Source organism: Patella vulgata, chromosome 5 (genome assembly GCF_932274485.2).
Source record: "Patella vulgata chromosome 5, xgPatVulg1.2, whole genome shotgun sequence".
Taxonomy (NCBI): domain Eukaryota; kingdom Metazoa; phylum Mollusca; class Gastropoda; family Patellidae; genus Patella; species Patella vulgata.
In genome coordinates this window covers 42,595,989-42,619,271 of record NC_065883.2, presented here as the reverse complement: position 1 = coordinate 42,619,271, position 23,283 = coordinate 42,595,989, and the positions used below count along the sequence as shown (strand labels likewise).

Below are 23,283 nucleotides of genomic sequence, written 5' to 3'. Positions count from 1 at the left end.
AGTGTTTACTAATGTTCTGAGATCCATGAGAAGACGTTGTGTGGCAGTACGAGACGCTAGAGGAGGCCACAACCGTTACTAAACACTTTATTCCGATTGTTCTCCAAGTCTGAATTTCATTTTGGGGGGCACTGTGACATCACGAACGTTATCAATGTCAAGGACTTTCGGCGAGACGTATTCTTGCTTTCTGTTGATGTCAAGGTCGTCTGTGCACAACATAACACTAAAATAGTTGCCTTAAACCAAATATTAAAAATCTAGTCCCAAAAATCCCGAGTGTCAAGTTTTTAATTTGGCTGAGTATAGAACAGCTTGATTTCACTTTGCTGTACCCTGCTTCAAATGGGTTGGAAAATGTTCTGGTTATCACTTACGTGTTCTCAAAGCTCACTGTCGCCGTTGCCACCAAAGATCAGAAGGCGTCAACAACCTCAAAAGTGCTTGTGAAGGACAGCACTGCTGTTATGTCAAATTTCTTGATTGTATCTGTTGTTAATTTAATAAAGTTTTCTTGAATGACTTTGTCAAACTGACTTTGTCACATATATAACACCATAAATCAATGGACAGTCATTATAAGTTTCAAAACCTCTGTCTATTGTTAGCTATTAAACCGTTAACTTATTTTCCGTAATGAAACTACTTTTTTTAAGACACCATATATAAATTCCCATCTACAGTGGCACTTTCCTGCGATCTCGATTATCGCACGAAAATCGCTTACCATATAAGGCAGTGCTTACCACGAAACTACTGTATGTGTTATATGTTGACGGTGACGTACGCAATACGCTGAAGTTATGTATGCCTTTTAGTTGCGATTTAACTATCAATGTAATTTTAAAATACCATTTTACGAAAATGATTTGACATCACCACAAATATTCTCATTTCTGAAGGCTTTTTTCATTTGCTGCTGTATAAACGAAGACTCGTAATTGTAGACTTCACACAAAAAGTACCCTAAAAGAAATGACCAAACGCCTCTCCAGTAGGTCTGGGATGTACGTAAAGCCCAAAAGAATAAGCCCAGTACGCAGATACTAATGACGTATTACGTAATTATTAGCATGTGGTTTTTTGGTATGTTTTTGATGTTGCCAAACGCGCTGGTCTAGTTCCAATTGAAATTTATAGTTTTGGTTGGACACAATTTGGTATGTAAACTAAATTTATGTAAAAAGGTAGATAAAATACCCCTCTTTAATGTGCCTAAACTTTCCTGCCAAATAAGTCATAAATTGAGGTGTATTTGTAAATTTATTAGAATGTTATTTACTTTCTGCCCATGTGTTGCAAATTGGCAGCCATACCCTTAGCAAAAAGTCCTACAGAATACCAGTATAGAATTCTATAGAAAATCTATAGAGTTTTTTGGGGGGCGTGCCCCATTTTCCATAGGATAAAATTCAATAGTATTCTACAGAATTTTGGGGGCCTGTAGGAAATAACGGCCCCAAATATTCTAGTTTCTGTAGCGCACATCCTATAGTTTTTCCTACAGATTTATGGCAAAATTTCTATAGGAAAATACTGTAGTATTCTATAGGTTTTTTATTGCACTTTCTGTAGGAAATTCTACAGTTATGTATAGGAATGAATACTGTAGTATTCTGTAGTTTGGAAATTGGGCCACTATAGTTTTCTGTAGGAATGGGTACTATAGAATTCTATAGACTTTTTTTTTATTAAATCTTATTTTGGGAATAAATATAGCTGGCCCATGATTTCTTCTAAATTGATAAGCTTATTTTTCTCTCATGCATTCTTCTAAATTGATAAGCTTATTTTTTCTCTCATGGATTAATATCCTACTCTGCTGAATAATCTAACCACAATTCCTGCTTTTGCGACCAATCTATAGAAAATTCTGCTGTGATAGCTATTCTGACGAAAAATTCTGCTGTAATGGATAATCTAAAGAAATTCCTGATATAATGGATATTCTAAAGAAAAAGCCTGCTGTTTAAACCAATCTATAGAAAATCCTGCTGTGAGAACCAATCTGAAAACAAATTCTGTTGTCATGGCTATTGTGGCTATAGAAAATCCTGCTGTGAGAACCAAGCTGAAAACAAATTCTGCTGTCATGGCTATTGTGGCGAAAATTCTGCTATGATGGCTATTGTGATGAAATTATTCTGCTGTGGTGGATAATCTAACGACAATTCCTGCTCTGCTGAATAATCTTACAATTCCTGTTTTTGCGACCAATCTATAGAAAATTCTGCTGTGATGGGTAAGCAGAGATAAGCAATTTGATTGGTTGATGCTTTGGGACACGATAACTTTAGTTCTAGTTAAGTGAGAGGGATGAAACTTGGTGTATAGTTGATAATCAATTTGAGTGCTTGATACTTTTGAAAAAAATAAATGTGCGATTAATTAATATGTGTCATCTATTTATTTTGGGATTTCGGCGGGGGACATCAGCCTCACTTTGGCTTGTTTGTATACGAAATGAAATGGAGTTTAACGTCCTACTGTTCTGCTCCTAACCTGGGCTAATGAAGACGGGCATACGCCATACAGTGTGCTATGAGGGAAATTTTGCCCGGACAACGGCACTACGGCCTACTCTTATATCGAATTCCAACTGCCAAGGGATCTTTTACGTGCACGCCAATGTATACACGGGACCTCGGTTTTTCGTCCCATCCGAACGACTAGACAGCTTTCCTTGTCAGCCCCTCCGTCCTGCATCACTGACAAGGGAGAACCACGCCGGAAAATCTTGATGAACTTTAAGTGCCTCCTTACCGGGGGGTTGGATGGCTGAATGGTTAGCGTGCGCACGCTGTATCATAAAGTCTGTCACTGAGTCGACTGGCGTGGTTTCGAATCCCCGGTTGTACGTGACAAGGAGTAGGGTCGCCTGTCTAACCTCGTGGGTTTTCTCCGGGTCCTCCGGTTTCCTCCCACTGCTAAAGACCCCTACGCGCAAGCGAATTATTGAAATAAAATTAAAAACCATATGTTAGTCCCGAAATGACCTAGTTTGTGTCGAGTGGACGTTAATCCACATTTCTCTCTCTCTCTCTCTCGCCTCCTTACCATGCATTGGGTCATTAGCCTTTCTAGACACGTTTCTGACAAAGGATGCAAACTCACTGAAACAGACAGGCTTATGATTGTCTTTTAATCTTTCGTGAAGATAATATGGAAATTTCTGTACTAATCTCCTGATATTGTCCGGATATTCTAAAACTCTAACAGCGTCAAGTACAATTGCACATATCAGACAGAAGTATTGGATAATCGGTGTAAAGAGCCGCTATTAATTACGATAAGAAATATCCACTGGTTATTCCTAAATGTTGCCCTTTAACAAGTTTAATTATAAAAGATAGCCATAAGGCAGTTGGGCATTTAGGAAAGAAATCTACAATTGCACATATCAGACAGAAGTATTGGATAATCGGTGTAAATTTAACAGCAAAAGTGATAATGTCAAAATATGTTCTGTGTAGAAAGTACAGTGCTAAAGCTCGTACTCAGAAAATGTCTGACCTACCATTTGATAGACTACAGATTGGAGATTCAGTTTTTAGTAGAGTAGGAATGGATTACTTTGGCCCCATTGAGATTAAGAGAGGAAGATCGATAGTTAAGCGATATGGGGTCATCTTTACCTGTCTGGTTACCGGTGCCATTCATCTGGAAGTGACCCATTCTTTAGACACTAATTCTTGCATAAATGCAATTCGTAGATTCCAGTCAAGAAGAGCTAGGTCCATCCAAGCAAATAGTGTCAGGCAATGATACAAATTTAGTGGGGGCACACGAGGAATTGAAGTCAGAAATAGAAAAGTGGGATGTTGAACAGATACAGCAGTCCTTTATTCAAGATATAAATAAAATAAAACCAAGTACGAACAATCCAAACCATTAGACAAAATTCGAAGTCCTAAAAAAACGTTATAAGCAAAAAAGTGTAATCAGCATATGGACTGTTCACCATGTACAAAATACACGACAAACAGTGGTAACAGGTGTCCGGAAGAGTAAGCTTACCCTGCCTGGCGCCACACCCGCCATAGCTGCATCCAAACTATTAGGCGAAATCTCGGTAAAATAGCGTGATTGGCAAATGGACTATCGGTATGCAAAATGCACGTGATGAACAGTGTTAACGATGTAGTAGACATACATTATCAGGGAGATAGTATACGCGTCAATTAAATATATCTAGAATAATAGCCGAGAGAGACATGTTATATTTACCAATCAAGTCAATATGACGGCCATAAAACTTTTTAAAGGTTTTAATAAGTTTAGTTCGCAAGTATCCCTGTAGTTGAAGCTTAGATGACAAATGCCTCGATCTACTTAAAAAATCAGAATAAAATGAACAAGCGCTCGCGTAACGAATTAGTTGAGACACAAACACTACATAAGCTGGTGATATCGGAATGTTACTACTAATAAATGGAAAGTTAACAATCGGAAAGTCAAAGTCATCACGTTTATCGTACAATTTAACACTAAGTTTATGGCAATAGTCAAAATCGAGACGCAAATCCAAGTAGGAAGCGTAATTGTCACCGTCAGTCGTGTTTTTAATTTCGAGCTCATCAGGATATATGAATTCTACATAATCACTAAATTTTGGATTATTCAGTGATAGAACATCATCGATATATCGATAAGTGAAATTAAAATGTCTGACTAATCGTTTATTTGATTTAACAAGTGCCTGTATGTAATCGGCTTCGTAGGAATAGAGACACAAATCAGCAAGCAAAGGTGCACAGTTGGTGCCCATCGGGATACCTACCACTTGCTGATAAATTTCCCCTCCAAATTCAACAAAGATATTATCAATTAAAAAATCCAACATCTGAATTATCTTGTTGGCGTTGAATTTATTTTTGGAATCACTATGGTTCTTGACAAGATATATGGAATTGTAATTAACAACTAAATATTGATATCTAACATTTCCTGATTTAGATGAAAAGACACTGAATAATGTCTTTTAACCGAGCTTTTAATTTACTATGGGGAATTTTAGTGTACAAAGTAGAAAAGTCAAACGTTTGAAAAGATGAGATTGAAGCAAGTGATCTAGATTGTAAACCATCAAGTAATTCTTTGGAATTTTTTAATATCCACATTTGATTAAAACCACTACGAGAGTATATTTTGTCACAGTATTTTTGAATACCCTCTTTCACTGCCGTTAGTATGGATGTCAATACTATGAGGTTTCAATCCTCCTACAGGTTCCCACTTCAGGGGAATTTGGAAGAGGATGATAAGAACTGTTAGGAAAGTATTATATTCGCTTCTTAAGGAACGACCTCTGAAATGTGACGATGAAGGTTTGGTCACCTTGTTTTGTGAAGTTGAAAACATCGTGAATGGAAGACCACTAACTGAATTATCGAACGACCCAAATGATTTAAATATGGAGGTTTTGACGCCAAATCATTATTTGCTGTTGCGTCAGGGTCCGTGTCTACCACCAGGAAAGTTTGACAGAAAAGACAACTCGTTCAGAAAAGATGGCGACAAATTCAATACCTTGCAGATGTGTTTTGGAGGAAGTTTGTCAAGGAATATTTACCTTTACTTCAAGAAAGACACGTAATTCTTGGTCACTTGGTCGCATACAGAGCACTATTAAGACAAAATGAAATGAAATGAAATGGGGTTTAACGTCCTACTGTTCTGCTCCTATGCTGGGCTAATGAAGACGGGCATACGCCATACAGTGTGCTATGAGGGAAAGTTTGTGCGGGCAGCGGCACTATCGCCTACTCTTATATCGAATTCCAACTGCCAAGGGATCTTTTACGTGCATTCCAATGTATACACGGGACCTCGGTTTTTCGTCTCATCCGAAGGACTAGACAGCTGTCCTTGTCAGGCCCTCGGTCACTGACAAGGGGGACCCACGCCGGGAAATCTGGATGAACTTTCTCGGCCAATGCAGGGATCGAACACCCGACCTCCAGGCTAGCGAGCCAGCGTCTTACCCACTTAGCCACGTGATTCCCACCTATACTATTCAAAAAAAGTAGGGGATATTTGATTTTGGGGGCATAATACTAAAATATGCAAATGACTACGAACAAAGTCACTATAGAACCTAACAGAAGAAACATTTCCAGTTACATGTGACGCCCAAACATCATGGGGGTCCAACCCAAGATTTGCACGACTCTGACTTTGAATGTTACAGTCATTGTGGCATTGAATTCCAGGGTGGAAACATCAGTTTAATTGTTTTAGTGACCAGAAAACAAATTTTGATATGCGTCGGCTTACCCAAAATGAAAGGTTACGTGCCCTTGGCATGCTACAGATCGGCACAACACAGGCGGTTGTGGGGCGGACGATGAATGTTTCTCAGTCTGTCATAAGCAGGCTATGGTCCAGATACCGTGATACACAATCTGTACAGGACAGACCACGCTCAGGTCGACCAAGGGCGACAACTCAAGCCCAGGATCGATTTATCCGTACCTTGGCCTTGAGAAATCGTGTCATCACAGCAAATCAGATCAGCGCTCGTCTTCAAACAGACACTGGTGTGAGAGTGAGTGGCCAGACGATTCGGAATCGACTGCATAGGGGTCACCTTTTGCGCCCGACGTCCTCGCGTGATCCCTTGTTTGAGAGATCATCACATTCAGGTGTAGGGATCGTCAACACTGGGATAATCGACGCTGGAGCAATGTGATGTTTTCAGATGAGTCAAGGTTCACTGTTGATTTTTTGGACAGACGTAGGAGGGTGTGGCGTCGTCGAAACGAGCGCTTCCAAGACGTTAACGTCATCAGACATGATCGATTTGGGGGTGGTTCTGTTATGGTGTGGGGAGGCATCACTGTTGCTGGAAGAACGGCTTTACATGTTGTTGCAGGGCGTGTTACAGGCCAGTACTACCGGGACAACATCTTGGCAGTCCATGTTGTGCCGTTCGCACGACGTCATGGCCGCCGTTTCATCTTCCAGGATGACAACGCAAGATGTCACAGGGCCAGGATCGTTACAGGTTACCTCCAACAACAGAACATCACCACATTACCTTGGCCAGCACTGAGTCCCGACCTCTCCCCCATCGAGCATGTCTGGGACATGCTTGGACAGAGGTTACGTCAACGTCAACAACGTCCTGCCAATGTCCAAGAACTTGCTGCTGCGTTGCAACAGGAATGGGACGATCTGGACCAAAATGACCTTAGACGTCTCATTAGGAGTATGCCACGTCGGATCAATGCTTGTTTGGCAAACAGAGGAGGATTTACCCGTTACTGACTTGGTTGTGATGCTGTGGTAACTTTGCTGTTTGACCCCGGGTATCATTTTACCCTTATAATGGTCAGTCTGTGCCTTACTTAGTCTAACGATCATTTGGAATAAATCGATGAATGTGAACTTCATTTCATTTTGTCATTTGTTTCTTCGTCAGTTTCATTAGGTGACTTTAATAACACTTAAAAATCAAATATCCCCTACTTTTTTTGAATAGTATATTAAAGACAAGAAAGGACTTGTAAGAATAGTCAATGTGAAAACTAAACATTCTTTACTTCAGAGACCGGTTGATAAACTTTGTTTGATATTAGAAGCTAATGGTGAACCGACGTCTGACGATCATAAAAATTAACTGTTTGTCAAAATCTGTGAAAGCTAGTGTTTAATTTGATCGATAATGTTTTAAGCAGGACATTTAAGTAAAGAACTTTACACTTTAGTTAGTGAAACGTTAATTGTATCAATATTAATCAGTATTGATATATCCTCATTTAATATTGTGTTGGATATTATGAAAACTGTTTAGATTACGAAAGAACTGACACTGATTTAATATGTTTAGTTTACTTTAATTTTGCCCTTATAAGGTTAACATTAAAACTTTTTTAAAGGGATTAATATTAGGGAGCCGGTGTGTAAGGGTCAAAATACTTAAATTTGTATTTGATAATATTTACATGACAGTGTGCCTTTAAGTGAGCAGTACGCCCGATAGATTGTGGTCATTGGTCAGGTGATCATTTTTTCCCGGAAACGAAAGATTATTGTATGATCTGGAAAATATCTTTCACGGGTTAGGTTTAAGAATTTGGGGGAGAGGTTAAGTCTCCACATAAGCACCGACCTAGGATGATGAAAAGTTAGTTCGCGATATTTCCTAGTTTTATTAAAAATACATACAATACATTAGGTTAATTTACAAAAGTGATTTCATTGTTTTTGGTGTTGGTGGCGCTGATGGTCTTCCTTGGATGGTACTTCTGGTATTCTGGTATTTTTGTTTCTGAAGAAGAAAACGAATAAATTTGAGGCTCTCGAGGAGAGCCACATTAGTGTGTTTCCTACTACGAATTGGATTTTCTAAAAAAAAAATCGTGTTTGTTCGGCCAATGCAGGGATCGAACACCCGACCTCCAGGTTAACGAGCTAACGTCTTACCCACTTACTTTGTATATATATTTATAATTGTTGTTATTGTCTTTTCAGGCAATCAGTTCTGATTTAGTAGAATGTCCTCAATAAAGTATAGAAAGAAAAGAAAGTTTTTACTTGATGAGTGAAAGACTAAGAGAGGTCTGAATTGCATAAGCTAAAATACATAGGCTAACCAGTTTACCCCTGTAGACCAGAAATGACAAAGCTGTAACCTACAACTATGTGAACTATTTGTGTGAACTTTTAAATAATTAACGTTTATTTTGTTTTGTTCCCTCAAATAGAGACATTTTAGTTTATGTGAACAATACAACTTTTTAAAGGGGGAGGAATGTAGTATTTATGATTACGTTTCGTATTATTATTATGTATGGCGTCATACCAGTAGAATATTTTGGTGTTCATTTTACCCATAGTGTCTTAGTGTAACATGTGCTTCTGGTAATATACATGTCCCCGATCCAGTTTTGATGTCTCTGTGGTTTATCGTTCTGTACTAGTCTGTGGTGATTTATTTACATTGTATGTATCAGTATACTACACCAGGATGTTACCATCCGATAAAATTGTAACATCTAGAGTGTTTACGAGTTAAAAACGTGATTTTTCGCACAACCAGGGGCCATAATCCATGAAGTTACGACCCAATATGGACACAGATTACCAAATATTTCTACGCCGTCACCCCACGAAACAAGGGCAAAAGTTATTTTATTTTTTCCCCTTTTGCATAGCGATTTTTGTTGACTTTTTGGTGTAGAATCGAAAAAAAGGGTTTGAAAATACATTTTCTGCCAGGTTTTGGTGAATATTCATGATTCTGAGGCGGAAGGATACAAGAGTTGTGAGGTTGGTTACGTTGAAATGTAGGGCCGGAAATTGCATGTTTACTTGTCTCTACTTCCAGCTTGTGTATCTCAAGTGTTTCATGGTGAACCTCATACATGCTTTTGGGCAAGAGTTTGCCACATGTTGCTCCATCTGTGGCAGAAAGCGTTCTACCCAACGAAAATTTGGGAAAAAGTTAGAGCCGGTCTAAGAGACGAGAATTAACATTAAAGTCAATGGGGAAATAATTAGTGATCTGTGGCCATATGCGCGAATATCGAAAGGAACCAACCCGAGAAAAATGACATTGGGTGTGACCAGTGGGTTATCAGGTTCTTGTATGGACACGTTGGCACACAAATCAGATCTTATGAGGCTTATCAGGTTCTTGCATGAAATATTCTTATTTTTATATCAGGTTAAAACTATTATAGACTTGGTTATCATGTCAATATATTCACAGTGTCATCATGATTACAGTCAAGATGGATACTACCCATCTACGTTCAAATGGCACCCTTATCTCAAGAATCCATTGTTTACGGTAATACAAGCATGAGCAATGAGCGGATTTCCCTACTTCCTTATGTAGACATAGTTTTCCAGTGAAATGAAATGATTTTATTTCCAAACACCTACGGCCGAATAGAATATACATGTATTTCAAATTTTTATGTGAATGTTTTTTTTTTAAATGCTAGGATGATTCATATGATCGTATAATAGTGAACTGCAAACCTATTAAGCAATAGTAATACTTATGTTTTGACTTTTTTAGAAAATATAAAATTATCGCTTTAAACAAAATATTGTTACCAATAATTGTTGATAACGCCTTTTACCGTAAATGGATTTCCAGAAGTCCGTATGTTCACCTGTCCATTATGTTTTCTGAGTTTGGGTTTAAATCAAAATTTAAGCAATAGCATATTCTTTGCACAGGATAAAGGCATCGGGTGTTTTCGCCAATATTTAATTTTATGTCAACTTCACAATTGTTAGTTACTTGACAATTTTCACAATTTTGATCTGGCCCTAAATCGAGTTATTGCAATCATATTGCTTGGAACTTTTTGGATTTGTGTTGCTGGGCCCTTATTCACGAAAACTTAAACTAAGATACAATCGAAATTTTAAGAAATACTGCAAATCGATTGGCTGATCAGTAAAATCAATTTGCATATATCCAATTTGCATATTGGTCAGCCAATCGAATTGCAGTATTTCTTAAAATTTCGATTGTATCTTAGTTTAATTTTTCGTGAATAAGGGCCATGGGCCCTGTTTCACAAAAACTAAAATCACTAAAATAGATTTAACTAAAATCAAAATGAAATTTTAAATTTTATGCGTTTCACGAAGATCGATTATAACTTAAAATGCAAAATGTTGGTGGTCAACCTCATACAAATTTTAGTGCAAAGACATGACCATTTGTTCCTCTGTCTGTTTTGTGAAAAGCATTCAGCCCAACGAAAATTTGGGGAAAAGTTGGAGGTGGGCAAAGAGGCCAGAATTAAAGGGACAATAACACCACTGCTGGCTTGAAAGCTCCAGAAAATAAATAATATCTCTATCTAAGTACTAGATGTTTAAGTGTCCTACCTGTTGTGTAAATTATCCATTACATCCTATTTTACTTGTCCAGAGGGTTCGAAAATATTTTTAAATCGAAGTTTCATTTGAAAAGGTTTACGTTAGACGTTTCAAATCATTATGTTGAATTTTTCAAAATTTTTAAATAAGGTGTGTTAAGATGAAATTTGTATCATCAATTAATTGAATATTCTAAAATAGTACAATTTGTTGACCAGAATAAAGATTGGGACATATTATTCAGTTACAACAAGAGTGGTATTGAGCCTTTAACATTGAAATCAATGGAGAAATTAATGGTGGTCTGCCCCCATAATATCTCAGACGAATTAATGCCCTTGACGCAGTTAAACTTCGCCACAAATAGCCTGTATGAACGCAATTTTTAAGATGGATACTTTTTAGAATTTTGCGTAACGTGTAGAAACAAACAAACCACCATGCCACTTTCTCGTTAATTTTCCCAAAGGGCAACATTGTAACCCAGGTATCGTTTAATCTTGTGTATCTAGCACTAATTTCTTTCACATTCGTTTAATATTAAATCTTTGTTTAAAAATCTGAAAAACTGTTTAAAATCACCATAAATCGTTTAATTTGTACTTCTGTCCAGTTTAAAGATGACCATTCAATTTTGATAATGAGTTTCCAATTTACAAGTGTTTAATTTCTCAATCATTGTTAAAAAAATAAACAACCCAATTGATTAATGATGTATAATGATTAATTTTTGAACAGTGATCAGGAAATTAAATACTTGTAAATTGGACACTCATTATCAAAATTAATCAGTCAGCTATAAACTGGACACATGTACAAATTAGATGATTTTTGGTGATTTTAAACAATTTTTACGAATTTTTTAAACAAAGATTTGATATTAAACGAATGTGAAAGAAATTAGTGCTAGATACACAAGATTAAACGATACCTGGGTTACAGTATATAGTTCCGTAAAAATATTTTACTTGCTTTGTCTACAAGAAAATCCAAAATACTGTTCACGTCAGTAGCCAGATTCGAGTGTAAAGATCATCACAGTGATAATGCTTAAAGCTTCTTCATATAATGATATTATATGGTAAAAGTATTAATACATTTAAATGTGGTGAATATTCATTTATTATAATATAAACCTATTGTGTTACAGATTTTAAATATAAATCATCACCTGTAATACATTTCTTCTATAATGTTTCAGCTTGATCCCATAAAAATGCGGACACGATGAAGTCGAGTTTTTATGAGTTTGTGAATGTGCTGACCATAGAATCGGACTGGTTGAATAGTAAATAGGTTGTCATCGCTGGAAAATACCAACTTGTATTACATCTTGCCAAAATGAAACTGCATGCTTAGTCATTCCATGACTCTTCTGGTATATGTCCCGAAGAACTTACACGTAGGCGACGAGACTGTAGAGAAGATTTTAACAAATCTGTTTTAGGTTTTTCTTTAGCCCCTGGCTTTAACTGGACACCCTTAATCATATCTGTCATTTTCTCTTGTTTCTTAGATGTCTTGGGTGTGTTCGCCAAGACTGGAGACTTGTTTGCTGCTGCTTTTAACATCGCATTATCCCTCATTCCCTTCAGAACATCCGTAGTGTGTTTTTTGTTGTTTGGCAAGGGTTTTGCTACTGGTGGTTTAGATTTAGTGTTGCCTTTTTTGGACACAGGTGGAGGAGGAGGGGCAATAGGAACATCAGGTTTGGGGCTTTTAGGAGACTTAATCGCTGGTGGCGGGGGTGCTAACGGAACGGATGGTTTAAGGGGGGCAGGTTTGGTTTTGGTAATAAGGGACTTTGGCACCGTACGATTTCCAGGGACCACGGGCTTGTTCAAGTCTGGGGGAATCTGTGCATAATCTTGTTTAGGAGAGGTTGGTGGCTTTGGCCCAAAAATCTTATTGGATTTAAGAGAACTTGGCTTTTCTGAGGCTGTTTTCTGTATTGGGGGTGTTCGGGGTGTCATGGGTATAATTGGTTTCTGAAGGTTTGAAGCAGAATTTGTCTTTTTATTTAACACTAACGGCGTTGATGATACTATTGGCAAAGGTTTGTTTGATTTCAGTGAGCTTAGCGCAAACTTTGGATTTACATTGGCGGTTTTGGTTACTGGGGGAGGTGGGGGTATTAAGGGAATTTGGGATCTAGGTGGGCTTGGTTTTGACTTCTGTTCTGTTTTGGCTAGTTCAGAAGCTGTTGGGGCATGTGGTGCTGAAGGGACAGGCTTATTGGTTTTTGATGAATATGGCCTTTTTGAGACTGTTTTCTGTATCGGGGGTGGTGGAGGTGCCAAGGGTACGATTGGTTTGGGAGGGCTTGATGCAGAATTTGGCTTTTTATGTAACATTAACGGTGGAGACTTCGGCTTTACAACGACACTTTTTGGTACCGGGGACGGTGCGGGTGCTAACGGAATTGGAGGACTTGGTGTTGACTTTGACTTCGTTTTAGCCATTTGAGATGATGTTGGGGAAGCCGGCTTGTCAGACTTTGATGAATACGGCTTTTTCGTGACAGTTTTCTGTATTGGGGGTGGTGGGGGTGCCAAGGGGATGATTGGTTTAGTAGGACTTGGTGCAGAATTTGGCGGTGCTTGTATTGTAGTAGGTCGTTTAGTCTGTGTATTCGGCTTTACAAGGATATTTGGTGGTGGGGGTACGAAGGGAACCGGAGTTCTTAGAGGAATGGATGCTGACCTTGGATCTGTACTGACTAAATTAGGCACTGGAGGGGTCGAAGGAGGCAAAGGAACTGTGGCAAGAGATTTTCCGGGTATCTGTTTTTCTGTATTAAGAAACGCATGTGGTGGAGATGGTAAGTGTAGAGTCTTCTTGGGAGATTTCACGACAGATTTTGACTTTGTATCCTCTCTTTGAAGTACAGGATGGGGGGTAGCAGTCACCTTCTTCGACTTTGGTTTTGTAAAATCTCTCTTAGGCTTCGAATGCGTTGAATGCGTCGGTGGAGGTGGGGGTGCTATAGGAACTGTAGGTTGACTATCCATGGGTGGATTTGGCGCAATTTTAGATTTTAACGAGGGTAAAGGTCCTTTTTTGGACAGTGCTAAAATAGGTTTTGTAGATAAGTGTGCCGTCTCTGGTTGTGCAGGTCCGATATGTGGTACTGGGGGTGGAGTGGGTGCTGGCGGAACTGTTCTTGAAACTGGGGAAAAAGCAACAATATCATCTAGAGATGCATTTGTGCCATCTTTAGTGAGTGTTGTTGGTGGAGGAGGCGCTATTTTATTTTTGGGTGACAAACCCATCTTTTTGCTAAGACATTTGGGTAGAGGAGACAATGAGACACATGAAGGTGGATCGACAGGGCGTACTGTAAGTGGAGGAAAGGGGGCTGGTTTACTTTTGGGTAAATGACGTTTGGGTATATTTGACACGGGTATTGGTGTTGGGATTACCTTTGGTGATTTCTTTTGATACACTTCTTTAGTTAATGGTGATGGTCTTGGGGGTTGGGGTGCTGGCCCTTTTGTTGATTTTGAACTGAGAAAATCGGGTTTATATGGCTTGTTATTTGCCATTAATTTGTTTACATTTCTCGGCGGTAGTGCAGGTGGCAAGCCCAGACTGTCAGTGCTTTCACAAAATGTTTGCGATACCGAAGGATACGAACTTATGGGTTTAAATGGATTAAACAAAGCATGCGGTTTTTCCTCCTCAAAAGCAAATGACCACCGAGATGCGTTTTCCAACTCTAGAAGTTCACCAATTAATATAGATTCTAATGAATGCTTTGAAACATTTTCGGTAATCTGGTGTTCTTCTAAATTTTCAATAGAAGCTCGAGAATGCATTGAAGCTTGTTGCTGTATTACAACAGAGTCCCCATCGTTTGATGATTCAAGTAAGGTGTTATTTGTTTGGGAATGATCAGGACAAAATGTTTTTGGGACAAGTTTTTCTGATATTTCCTCTAACTCCTGGAATTAAAAAAATATAATATAAAATGCACCGTGTATAAGGTGAGTTTGATGCTCCACCTTCCGATTAGAAAATATGAATCTACCGTTTATTTTCCGGTGGAAAATGTTGAATTATCATAAGTCTTTACTCCAAGGCTTCATAATTGAATTACAGGGACATCGTTGATATCTGGCAATTTCAGTCAGTTCGAAAAAGCTATAGTATATGTTTCAGTCGGTACTCATGTGATAGGATAGGGTGGCGAATTTAGCGGAACTGGCATCAGAATGTACAGGGCCGTTAGGGTACGAGGTATAGCTATAGCCATAACAAAGTTGACCGAAACTTTCGACTTGAGATTTTAGAATTAAAGATATTAACCCTCACCTGATTCAACACATTCTTTGCTGAATGCGTTAGTCCTTTATATTTTTGGAACAATCTGCAAATTAGATGAATTCCACCCTTAACGTATTTAACAACTTGATTTAATCATATATGTGTACTAGTAAAAAAAAGAATTTGAAATACACCATGATGCGCTGGCAATATTAAAGAGCATATGAAATGACCATATACAAGTGGTATACTTCTTCGTGTTGTTGATGTTTCACATCTGCTTCCACTGTAGTGATATCGCAGACAGGCATTGTGATTACTCCTATTATTAGAATATGAATTTGCAATCTTTCCATTTGTGGCTTATGGCCATGAATTAGGTTAAGCTGGAATTGCTTCTCTTTGTTTTGAAGACATATTGGACTCAGCTAACCGAGTTGCAACAATGGTACGTGCTTGAAGCCATTGTGCTATTATGCACTTTACACCCGTTTCACACCAATCCGATTGAATTTTTCGATATATGGCAGTTAGTGTGTCAGCTGCTCTAAAACGCTTTTCAGTTTTTCCGATTACTGCCATAATCAGGTTGATTGGCGAGTGACGTCACATGAACTACAATAAACAGTATGTGCACGTGGCGGATCAGCTTTCGTTTATTAACAGAATGGTTGGGTTCGATGAACATGCTGACTGAACTCTAGACTACCGACTAATCATTATATATAATAGGCTACAATTAAATAATCCATAGAATTGTTTTGTTTATTTTAACCCTTTCTCGTCTTGAATTGTTAAAATTATAAAATAACAGAACCGAACGTATTCAGATAGACTGTTATATACGGTATAGAGAAATGAAATGGGGTTTAACGTCCTACTGTTCTGCTCCTAACCTGGGCTAATGAAGACTGGCATACGCCATACAGTGTGCTATGAGGGAAATTTTGCCCGGGCAGCGGCACTATCGCCTACTCTTATAACGAATTCCAACTGCCAAGGGATCTTTTACGTGCATTCCAATGTATACACGGGACCTCGGTTTTTCGTCTCATCCGAAGGACTAAACAGCAGTCCTTGTCAGGCCCTCAGTTCTGCACCACTGACATGGGGAAACCGCGTCGGAACGGTATAGTAAAGTGTAACATGCATGTGTAGAGTTGCAAATTAAAAAAATTAATTTAGATTACTATTGTATAATACTTAACGAGCCATTATAATTTTGAGTTGTTCGAAATTATTATCCTGTGATTGGAAATTATATTCTTGATGAAATGTGAAAATGCCCTAAGGTTTTCGGGAATGGGGAGGTAGCCGCGAAATGGAAGGTGGTGAGACGCTGAATATCGATAGGACTGGCTCTCTCATGACCCCATGATTGGAAATTATATTCTTGATGAAATGTGAATAGGGTTGGGACAATCAACATCGGCTACAAACGCATTTCATTTTTTCGAGGCGAAATAGACCACATTTTATGATTTTAGTCGAAATAGTGATGAAAACTGAGTTTTTGGGTTGGGGCAGCGGCCATTTTCAAAATGGCTGCAAAAAGCTATTTTTTCAGTTATTATCAATATAACTTGCGAAGATAGGCGTGTCAAATGTCTTTTTGCAGGTTTTCGGGGTGCTACGTTCACAAAATGATGTTTCGGCACAATCCGATAAATGTCCGCCATCTTAGATCCAATATGGCGGCCAAAATGTCTAATTTTACCCCTTTTTCTCATTTAACCGTATTTCATGGCATGAAATAATTTTTTGGGGATTTCGGGTGAGCTGTCAGCTCAAAAAAGTGTGTTCTGGCAGTCCGGTACAATTAGATAAGTGGCCGCTATCTCAGATCCAATATGGCGGCCAAAATGGCGCCGAAAATGGCAAATTTGGCACTTTGTTCTTCATTATTCCTTTTCCATGACTAATATGTTTTTTTATAGGTTTTGAGAGGTGGCGATTTCAAAAATAAAAGTTTTCACAAATTCCGATATTTGTCCGCCATCTTGGATCCAATATGGCGGCCAAAATGTCTAACTAAACATGTTTTCTCAATTATTCGGTTTTCATGCCATTAATTTGTTTTTTGTAGGTTTTTGTGGTTGAAAATAGCTATAAACGAGGCTAGAGTCACACAAAGACTCCAGAAACGTTCTAAAAATCTATAGAAAGTATTTTAGAACGTTTCTGGAGTTTCTGTTTGACTCTAGCCTCGTTTATAGCAATTTTCAGATTCCCGGGGATGAGGTTGCTGAAAACTTCAAGTGGCTATAACTTTTGAACGGTTGGCCCTAGAGACGTTTTGAAAAAAAAAAATTATTAAATCGACCCCGTAGTACAATTTCCTGCTAGGCCTTCATTTTTGTAATGGAAAAAGTCCAAAATGGCTGGCACCCTTAGAGAATCATACGATTTTGTTCAAAATTGGTGGGCATAGTCAATGCACATAACCTCCACATATACCAACTGGACCCGTGTATCAGACAAAATTTATGTTTTCGTTGTCACCCTAGGCTGCAAACTTGGTTCCAATATAGCGGCAAAAGTCCTAGGAAATGAAAACAATCTCGCGTAAATTTTCATTTAAAATATTATCACATCTTTATTATCATTTCAAAATCGCAGAAGATCAATCAAGAAGTGACGACAGTATTGAATAATAATACAAATACTATAGCAAACAATTATGAAATAAATATTTTTAAATTGCTTAAAACATCCACAAAGATCTAAGACGCCACTGAATAGAATAGTGACCCAAATGTAATAGTGATCTATTACGCCATCAGCACGCAAAACCAAAATTGAAATTATGGTCTTGGAAATATTGAAAATATCAAAATTGAAAATAACAATATTGGTTTTGCTGCAGATGGCGTAATAGATCACTATTACATTTGGTTCACTATTCTATTCAATGGCGTCTTAGATCAAAGATGTGCAAAGTATTTCACTATATACAACGTTATGATAATCAATGGGATTGTAGGCCTATTGATTATCATGCTCAACGTTAGTGAAATACTTTGCACATGTTTGATCTTGGACGCGATTGAATAGAATAGTGACCCAAATGTAACAGTGTAGGCCTATTGGTTATCGTGATCAATGTCGTACTTTGTACATCTTTGTGGATGTTTTAAGCAATTTAAAAATATTTATTTCATAATTGTTTGCTATTATACTTGTATTATTATTCAATACTTTCGTCACTTCTTGATTGATCTTCTGAAAATTTACGCGAGATTGTTTTCATTTCCTAGGACTTTTGCCGCTATATTGGAACCAAGTTTGCAGCCTAGGGTGACAACGAAAACATAAATTTTGTCTGATACACGGGTCCAGTTGGTATATGTGGGGGTTAGGTGCACTGACTATGCCCACCAGTTTTGAACATAATCGTGTGATTCTCTAAGGTGCCAGCCATTTTGGACTTTTTCCTTTACAAAAATGAAGACCTAGCAGGAAATTGTACTTCCCGATTTTCGAGTGCCAATTAGTGTCCATTCTCGATATCTACGGGGTCGATTTACTAAATTATTTTTTTTTCAAAACGTCTCTAGGGCTAACCGTTCAAAAGTTATAGCCACTTGAAGATCTCAGCAACCTCGTCCCCAGGAATCTGAAAATTGCTATAAATGAGGCTAGAGTCAAACAGTAACTCCAGAAACGTTCTAAAATACTTTCTATAGATTTTTAGAACGTTGCTGGAGTCTTTGTTTGACTCTAGCCTCGTTTATAGCAATTTTCAAACACCAAAAGCTACAAAAAACAAATTAATGGCATGAAAACCGAATAATTGAGAAAACATGTTTAGTTAGACATTTTGGCCGCCATATTGGATCCAAGATGGCGGAAAAATATCGGAATTTGTGAGAACTTTATTTTTGAAATCGCCACCTCTCAAAACCTATAAAAAGACATATTATCCGTCATGGAAAAGGAATAATGAAGAACAAAGTGCCAAATTTGCAATTTTCAACCACCAAAACCTACAAAAAACAAATTAATGGTAGGGTGACCCATGTACTCACAGAAATACAGTCCACCGCTGATAGTTCGAGACTACCACTGAAGCGTGCACATTCGCCGAGCCGAGACCAACTTTCTGACAGTATGATACTATAAATAGCCATGGCACGTGCAATTCTCTACAAATCTATCAACTATTACAGCCGTAAAAAATTTATTGTTGACGATTTTGAATAGCAGTAAAATTAAGCTTCTTGGTTATTACAGCAGATTTAGAAATTACGTTCGTTTCATTTTTTAAATCGCTTTATCATTAACTGTACCGTTAAGAGCGGCATCTTTTGGTTTAGTACAAATAATATCTCTGAATCACTCGGGTTAGACAGGAACATGATACTAGCAGTAGTTTCATTTTACTTTTACAAGCTTCTTAAAACGATTGTTGAGCTACCTAACGTGCTTATTTCTAAATTCAATTTCTTGTTCTAGCTTTCTGTTATGTTTCGTAAAAAAGTAGTCTTGATTATCCCGACCTGTCAATCAGACGTAGAATGGTCGATATACTGGTTAATCGAGACTAATTTCAAAACAAGGGCACGTAACCTATCTTTTACTCAAAAGTGTCTGGATGTTATGGACGACTCTTGGAACCAGTTTTCAGTCTATTATTTATACATGATTAATGGTCATAGCTTATTAAGTACAACATGATCGTTTATTTAGTGACTATAATTGTGTGAAACTGATTTGAGGCTTGGCATATATATAAATATTGTGGCGTAATTGTCGAGATATATGGAGATATTTATTTATGGTGGGTCATCCTATTAATGGCATGAAAACCGAATAATTGAGAAAACATGTTTAGTTAGACATTTTGGCCGCCATGTTGGATCCAAGATGGCGGACAAATATCGGAATTTGTGTTAACTTTATTTTTGAAATCGCCACCTCTCAAAACCTATAAAAAGACATATTATCCGTCATGGAAACGGAATAATGAAGAACAAAGTGCCAAATTTGCCATTTTCGACGCCATTTTGGCCGCCATATTGGATTTAAGATGGCGGCCGTTTATTGGAATTTGCCGAAACATCACTTTTCGAACTCAGCACCCAGGAAAACGAATAAAAAGACATATTACACGCCTATTTTCGTTCTTATGTTCGTGATAATCGCAAGTTATAGCGAAAATAACGGCAAAAAATAATTTTTACCGCAATTTTGAAAATGGCCGCTGCCCCAACCCAAAAACTCAATTTTCACACCTGCCCCAACCAAATTCATGAAATTTGGCCCATTTCGCCTCATAAAATGTAATGCGTTTGGGAGATTTAATGAATAAATACTTTTTGTCCCAACCCTAATGTAAAAATGCCCTAAGGTTTTCGGGAATGGGGAGGTAACCGCGAAATGGAAGGTGGCGAGACGCTGAATATCGATTGGACTGGCTCTCTCATGACCCCAATGCTTCACGCCACTTTTGAAAAAAAAAATCCATTAAAAACTGTAAACTCAGTCCCTTTCCTGTTGACAAGCCAATTGTTGACGGGCAGATTGACGGACATGGGTGGACTAAACTGTACGAGTATAAAAAATTAATGTACTTTAGTGAAAGATATAGAAGATATCTCTAGACTACCGACTAATAATTATATATAATAGGCTACAAATAAAAAATCCATAGAATTGTTTTGTTTATTTTAGCCCTTTCTCGTCTTGAATTGTTAAAATTATAAAATAACAGAACCGAACCGAACGTATTCAGATAGACTGTTATATACGGTATAGAGAAATGAAATGGGGTTTAACGTCCTACTATTCTGCTCCTAACCTGGGCTAATGAAGACGGGCATACGCCATACAGTGTGCTATGAGGGAAATTTTGCCCGGGCAGCGGCACTATAGTCTACTCTTATATCGAATTCCAACTGCCAAGGGATCTTTTACGTGCATTCCAATGTATACAGGGGAGCTCGGGTTTTCGTATCATCCGAAAGACAAGACAGCTGTCCTTGTCTGGCCCTCAGTTCTGCACCACTGACAAGGGGAAACCACGTCGGAGCGGTATAGTAAAGTGCATCATGCATGTGTAGAGTTGCAAATTAAAAAAAATAATTTAGATTACTATTGTATAATACGTAACGAGCCATTCTAATTTTGAGTTGTTCGAAATCATGATCCTGTGATTGGAAATTATATTCTTGATGAAATGTGAAAATTCCCTAAGGTTTTCGGGAATGGGGAGGTAGCCGCGAAATGGAAGGTGGTGAGACGCTGAATATCGATAGGACTGGCTCTCTCATGACCCCAATGCTTCACGCCAACTTTGAAAAAAAAAATCCATTAAAAACTGTAAACTCAGTCCCTTTCCTGTTGACAAGCCAATTGTTGACGGGCAGACTGACGAACATTGGTGGACTAAACTGTGCGAGTATAAAAAATTAATGTACTTTAGTGAAAGTTATAGAAGATATCGGATATCTCGCTGTTCTACAACGGAATTCTCTTATATCTTTCTTTCTTAATGAATAATTTGATGATGGTTCTGAGTTTATCAAACTAAATAGGTAGTCTGCCCCCCCCCCCCAAAGAAAAAAAAAATATATACATTATTTTTAATTTGAGCCTTTATCGCCTTTCTGTAAGTGAAACAAAGCGGGTTTCTTTGTATAGGGATTCATGCATGTAGTGCATCTAATTACTGTCTGAACCATTCACCTCAGAAATTCATCTATATATTATTGAAAATGAATAAATATAAAATGGTATGTTTACTTACTTTTTACCAAATAAATGATAAAGAGATAAATAAATGATGGCACAAATCAATAATGCTGCTACACAACCAAATATATATAAAACACGACTCATTCCTGTAATGGAGAGCAAGGTATTGTTTTATAAATAAAAGTGATGCAGGTTAAGCAAAATGGCGGATTTGTGAAAATTATTGTATACGTGTACATATTGGTGTGCGCGTTAAAGAACCCTTGTTAGTTGGGATTTGACGAACACATGGCGGCAACGCCGCTGTCCAGGTACAATATCCACATTGCACACTTTAAATCCTATACCATTTCATTTGTATTTGTCCTGGCGACCCTTCGTTTGAAGTGAAACTTTGTTCAAATAAATTCATCTGTTCTTACTTTCTTCTCTAGTTAAACTTTTGTCAACTGTTATACTACTGTAATCATTGGTATCTACATATTTTCTTACTCTTAGTGCTTCCTTTTCCTTGGGACCTGGAAATAAAATATGGTACCTAAAATGTGTGTGTCTATTATGGAAGGGTATCGCTGCCAATATTAAATGCTCTGCTACAATGTCTTTTCCATTGATTATATATATGTAAAAAGTACAATGTACAAAGTCCTAATATCGGTAAAGATAAAGTCAAAATACGTCTAAGGCAAGAGTTAAATGTAAAACGTCAAATGTTAAATGACAAATGTTTTGTGGAAAAATGCTTTTTTTGACGTGTCTACATTTTACATTTTTCTCGTTACATTTTACATTTGCTTTCTGCCACATCTCATTTGTCCTTTACGCAGTCTACATAGCATGTTTCGCCCAGCATCAACTTTCATATGCAAATGTAGGATCATGTACGGAAACCTGCCACACTATAAGCCAGATCAATGATATTCACGACACTATAACAGGAAATCAGCCTAGCACACAAAAATTTACTTACCTTGACACTTTGGGGCTGTGCAATGTCCAAATACGAAATTCCAGGTATCATGTTACATATTAGTGAAAAGCACGTTCATTTCTGTTTATAAATATGTAAATAGTGTTCTGGTACAATCGTATTTTCATAATTCAAATCCAATAAATATCACACTATTAAAGGGGTATTCAAGTAAAAATACTGGTCTAAATACAAAATTCCAGATACCATGTTACGTATCACTGATTGCTCTTTTCAAATATGCAAATAATTTTCTGGCATATTCATATTTGCTTAACTTTAAAAAATAAGATTAAAGTTGAAGTGAAGGAAGGGTGGGGGGGGGCTAAATTAAACTTAAATAAAGATACGGGGCTTAATCAAAAATTCTCTATGTCCATACTAAAAAATGTATAGTCATTCCTCTCTTTAAATATATTATTTATTTGTTGGGCACTGCTTATATATTGTTTTTTTTTTTAATGGATCAAAGTTAATTAGGCTGAACTCAACTCTGTTTATAG

At 37.6% G+C, this 23,283-nt stretch overlaps 2 protein-coding genes across 3 annotated transcripts in view; one reads left to right on the top strand and one right to left on the bottom strand.

The window, feature by feature from the left end:
* LOC126820261 (transmembrane protein 87A) overlaps positions 1-10,346 on the top strand; it is a 444,177-nt gene extending 433,831 nt beyond the window's left edge. The window contains exon 19 of one of the 2 annotated variants that reach the window (XM_056100811.1): positions 8,476-10,346. In XM_056100811.1, the coding sequence (XP_055956786.1) occupies positions 8,476-8,494 (19 nt within the window). In that variant the 3' untranslated portion in view covers positions 8,495-10,346. The remainder of the gene's footprint in view (positions 1-8,475) is intronic. The other variant, XM_056100809.1, reaches the window with a different exon arrangement.
* Positions 10,347-12,203: 1,857 nt separating this feature from the next.
* LOC130012890 (uncharacterized) lies at positions 12,204-13,310 on the bottom strand. The gene has a single exon (XM_056100991.1). The coding sequence runs from the start codon at positions 13,308-13,310 to the stop codon at positions 12,204-12,206; it is 1,107 nt and encodes a 368-aa protein (XP_055956966.1).
* Positions 13,311-23,283: the final 9,973 nt, after the last annotated feature.